This window comes from Vombatus ursinus, unplaced genomic scaffold (assembly GCF_900497805.2).
Source record: "Vombatus ursinus unplaced genomic scaffold, bare-nosed wombat genome assembly UNPS02015411.1, whole genome shotgun sequence".
Classification (NCBI taxonomy): domain Eukaryota; kingdom Metazoa; phylum Chordata; class Mammalia; order Diprotodontia; family Vombatidae; genus Vombatus; species Vombatus ursinus.
This window is the reverse complement of record NW_020955189.1, coordinates 875304-879837: the sequence shown is the minus strand read 5'-3', so window position 1 is coordinate 879837 and position 4534 is coordinate 875304. Positions and strand designations below refer to the sequence as shown.

The window sequence follows — 4534 nt, the reverse complement described above, 5'->3', positions numbered from 1 at the left end:
TGTGTGTGTGTGTGTGTGTGTGTGTGTGTGTGTGTGTGTGTGTGTGTAGGGGTCCCCCCAAAAGCTCCTTGCTCTTCTTAACCCCCAAGGGCTGGACAACCTTTCCCACTAACTGCGAGACCAAAGAGGAATGGGCACAAGGGTCAGTGGGGCCTTTGGATCTCTTGGTGTCTGACCTCAGCAGGACAGCCATGGACACTGAGGAGCTGGACTATTTTTTGAGGAGGGTGACCAGGCCGGTCATCCCAATGGGTACAGATGAAAGGCAGGAGGGATGCCCCTCTCCGAGGAGAGCAGGCTGAGGGGACCTGTGCGATCATCACTGTCTTCAGCTGCCATGGAGGAAGGACCAGGCCTGCTCGTTTGCAGCCACGAGTCTCACTTTACTCCACACGGGAGAAAATTTATTCTGGCGAGCAAACCTTTTGGATGTAATGAATGTGGGAAATTCTTTAGCTGGAACGAAATCCTTCTCAAACAGAAGAGGATTCGTGGTGGGAGAGAATCCTCTGAATGTAATGAAGGTGGGAAATTCTTTCAGCGGGCGCAGGACACAGCTTCCTGTATACCTAACAGGGTTTGGAGAGATCTGAAGTTTGCCTTTTGGACGTGAGATGTCTTCGGAGGCTGCAGAAATAAGAATTGCTGCCCTTCAAGGGAGCTTGGGGACCAGTAATCTCTTTTCCAGCCTGACGCACAAATAGGTGGTCACTTGGCCTCTGCGTAAAGGTGCTGGGGGTGAGGTGGTGGAGGGGGGCTGCCCACTGGGCTCTGGGACAGCGCTCACAGCACTGAAATTTCTCCTGACATGAGCCTGGGGCTGCCGACATTTTGCAAACACCACCACCCACTTCTGCCAGACTGACTGCCCTGACCTGTTTCCCCATTAAAGAAAGCCTCCCGGGTGTGACTGACATGTAGCTGTCCGCCTCTTCTGGACTCCTCCGGGCTAAATGTCCTTGGTCCTTCCTCTAATTCTTGCTGTAGGGACCTGCGGGAATCAGAGGGTCCTGGACCCAGAGGGGGAAGGGCTAAACCAGCAGAGGTCATGGAGTCCAAACGCTGCCCTCCCCCCATTGTACGGAGAAGGACACTGAAGCTCAGGGTCACACAGGGAGTGACGGATCTGCCCAAGGGCCCCTGGGCCTCACCATTGTGTCCTGAAGATGAAGCGTCTCTCCCCTTTGAGGCCAAGGACTGTCCTGTCCCCCCTTCTTTCCATCCCTGGCATGTAGTATAATGCTTGGCACCAGTAAGTACTAAGTCTCCAAATACTTTAGAGTTTGAACCTAGGTCGTCTGACTGCAGCTCTCTCCAGGGGTCTGTGACACCCAGAGACACAAAGAGGACTGGAATGGGGAGGGACTAAGCATTTATTAGGTACCTACTATGTTCCAGGGTATTGTGCTGAGCTCCTTATAAATATTATCTCACTTAATCCTAGGTACCATTATCATTCCCATTTCACAGATGACAAAACTGAGGCAGACAGAAGGGAAGACATTTGTCTAAGGTCACACACTGCTACTAAGGCCCAGGACAAATTTGAACTTGGATCTTCCTGACTCCGAGCTCAGCTGCCTTTGGGGAAGGGAGGTGGTCCCTCTGCAGACCAGAGTTCCGGCAGAGCTGGCCTCAAATACACCTTTCCAGGATGGCCCTCACTTCTGCCCCTGGCAGCCCCTCTTCTCTAGATTGTCCTCCATCCCCGGGGAGGCTGCGAGAGATCCATCCTTTAGAACAAACACATCTCTTTTCTCCCCTTGCATGCTGAGTCTTCTGGGTTCATCTGCCTTCTAGAGACTGATCTTCTGGAGTGAGTCTGGCCTCTCTCTACCTCAGATGCCTCATCTGTAAAGCCAGACCAATCTCACACGTGGGAAGGGACTCAGGTCCCTGGCTGTTCCTAACTCCACACGTGGCTCCTGGCTTTCTGCTGCTGTGGCAGCCCCTGCGTCCTGGTCCCTGGGTAGTAAGAATGCTCTCTCCTCCCTCATCTCTCCTAGCTTGTGGGAAAATCTCTCTTCTCCCTTAGACCTGCGTAGGCTTCGAGGTTTTTTCTCTAGGCAACGCAGAAAACAGAGCAACATGCAATGTGCCAAAGAAATAGCAGAGTTATGGCCACACCCCCCATCAGCCCCCTCAGGGAGATGAACCTTCCCTGGAGGACAGGTGGGAGCCTAGGACCTCGCCCCTGTCCTGGGACAATCTGATTCAGTGACTCACCGAGTCTGCCCGTGGAAGGGGCCTGGCTCCCCATCTGAATATTAACATAGAAAGCAATTTCTCCCAGAGCACAGGGAGGCGACCTCTTAGGCCCGGGTGTCTCCCACATCTGTTTGCCCTCCACCCAGCCTTTGACACTAGCCGTGCCCATTCAAATCTCCTCCTCCCCTCCCCCTCACTTCTACATGGATGGACACCCACAGCTTTGAGCATCTTCATCCTGAATTCAGGGGACCCCCAGGAGTCTCTTCCCTTCTATGACAAGGGGAGGCATCCCCCCCCCCCAAAGTCTAAGCCTTTTCTCCTGGACTAGTGTGACATCAGGAGGTCACAGGGTCAAGAAAACCACACGTCCAGAATTGGATTAAACTTATTAAACTTTAAAGGTTATCTAGTCCAAATCCTCATTTTACAGAGGAGGAAATTGAGGCACAGAGAGATTAAGCAACTGGCCAAAGTCACAGAAAGTGGCTGAGCCAGGATTTGAACTCAGGTCCTGTGACTCCAAACTCAGCCCATTTCCCACTGTAGCACAGGTGTATGGTACTTGGGCACACAGGGCAGCCATCTCCTCTATCTGAGGGCCAGGCTCCCAGAAGAGAGGAAGAGGTGGAGAGAACCCAACCACCCCGGTCCGTCTACAAGCATCTCCTCCTGACTGCCCACGAGTGCCTGGAGGCACAACGGTGGGCACCAACGACACCACTCACAAAGCAAACGACCCTGCCCTTGAGTAGCTTCTTCTCTGGCCATGCCACCAAAGGATGTGCCAAGCCAGGGATCCCCAAGCCCTTCTCCTGATCTGCCAGTGAAAGGTAAAGTCTAGGGATCATCTATCTGCCTGCCTTCCTGGCCATCACCAGGCCTCCCCTTCCTCCCGGGTGAGCTCTCTCCATCTCAGTCCGTAAGCACGTAGCAAGCACCTACTATGTGTGCCCCAGCATGTATTAAGCACCTACTATGTGCACCCCGCCATGTATTAAGCCCCACCCTTCACCCTAAGTGAAGCTGTTCCAAAAGGGCTCCCCCTCCTCCTCCATCCCTCTGACACCTCCCCCCACCCCACCTTCTCCTGGGTGCCCCTCGGAGGTGCCTCCCTCCATGGTCACCTCGCTCCTGAGCTGTCCACTCCAGCACCACCACCTCCTGTCCCTGGACGTGTCCGGCGCTCCCCACAGCTCACACTCGTCGTGGCCCAAGCTGACCCTCTTGTCTTTCCCCTGACCCCCCTCAATCTCAGTGCCTGCACCCCCCAATCGCTCCTGTTCCCACCTCGTCCGCGGGCACACGCATCCACGGTGCTTTGCATGCTCATCTCCCACACTAGACTGTAAGCTCCTTGAGGGCAGAGATTTTTGGGGGGTGGGGTTTCTCCCACCCTGAGTGCTCAGCATAGAGCCTGGCACACAGCAGCTACTTCCTAGAAGCTGACGCCCTCTTCGGGGCCCCGCCCACTCCGACGTCACGCAGAGGCCCCGCCCCCGTGCACGCCCCTCCTCCCCGCGCGCAGGCGCACTGGCCCGGCGCCGGGCGCACGCACCTGCTGGTGTCTCTTAAGCAGCGGCTCCCAGGCGCACACACGGAGCACGAGCAGGTTGCGGAGCAGCTCCCAGCTGGTGCGGCTCTGGTACGCCGTCGTCGTGTTGCTGAAGTCCACGGGGGGCACGGGCACGGGCGCGGGTGCGTGCCGGGGCGGCCCGGATCCAGGCTGGGGGTCGGGACCCGTAGGAGGCTCGGGGGGCCGCTCGCGGGGGGCCGCGGCCGCCACCGAGGAGAGCGGGGCCGGGCCAAGCCGAGGGGCAGTCGCGCGCAGCAGCGCGGGCACGAGGGACCTCAAGGACATATCGCCGCGCAAGGCGTTGCTGGGGCGCTGGCCGGGCCGCCGCCCTTTATGTGGCCACCGGCTCCGCCCCTGGGGACGAGGCTCCGCCCCCGGCGGAGACCAGCCAGTGAGCCAATTGGGAATGGGGGAGGTGAGCCCCGCCCAGCTCCAGAGTGAGGTCCCGCCCCCGGGCGAGATGAGCCTGTGAGCCGTGCTGGGAGAGGGAAGGTCCCGCCCATTTCCAGACTGAGGCCCCGCCCCCTCCACCCCGCTCCCCGCTGAGCCGCGTGAGGAAGAGGAAGCTCCGCCCCCGAGAGAACAAGGCCAGCCCTCCGGTCCTCTGAAGGTGTTCGGACGTCGCTGGCCCTTTCCCCGCCCACGCCACTGCCCCGTCCTCAGCCCCCTCAGGCTTTCGGCCCATACCGGCCACTGACCCTAGGCCCAGCCCGGTCTCTGGGGCTTCTCAAAGGGGAGGTGGAAACCCTC

The 4534-nt window shown here is 58.1% G+C and overlaps 1 protein-coding gene across 2 annotated transcripts in view; it reads right to left on the bottom strand.

Moving 5' to 3' along the window:
• LOC114032246 (proline dehydrogenase 1, mitochondrial-like) overlaps positions 1-3889 on the bottom strand; it is a 36212-nt gene extending 32323 nt beyond the window's left edge. The window contains exon 1 of one of the 2 annotated variants that reach the window (XM_027847488.1): positions 3767-3889. Coding sequence is in view for 1 of the 2 variants with exons in the window: in XM_027847489.1 (XP_027703290.1) it covers positions 3499-3519 (21 nt within the window). In the remaining variant the exon portion in view is untranslated. Of the gene's footprint in view, positions 1-3498; positions 3659-3766 lie in introns of those variants that run through there. The other variant, XM_027847489.1, reaches the window with a different exon arrangement.
• Positions 3890-4534: the final 645 nt, after the last annotated feature.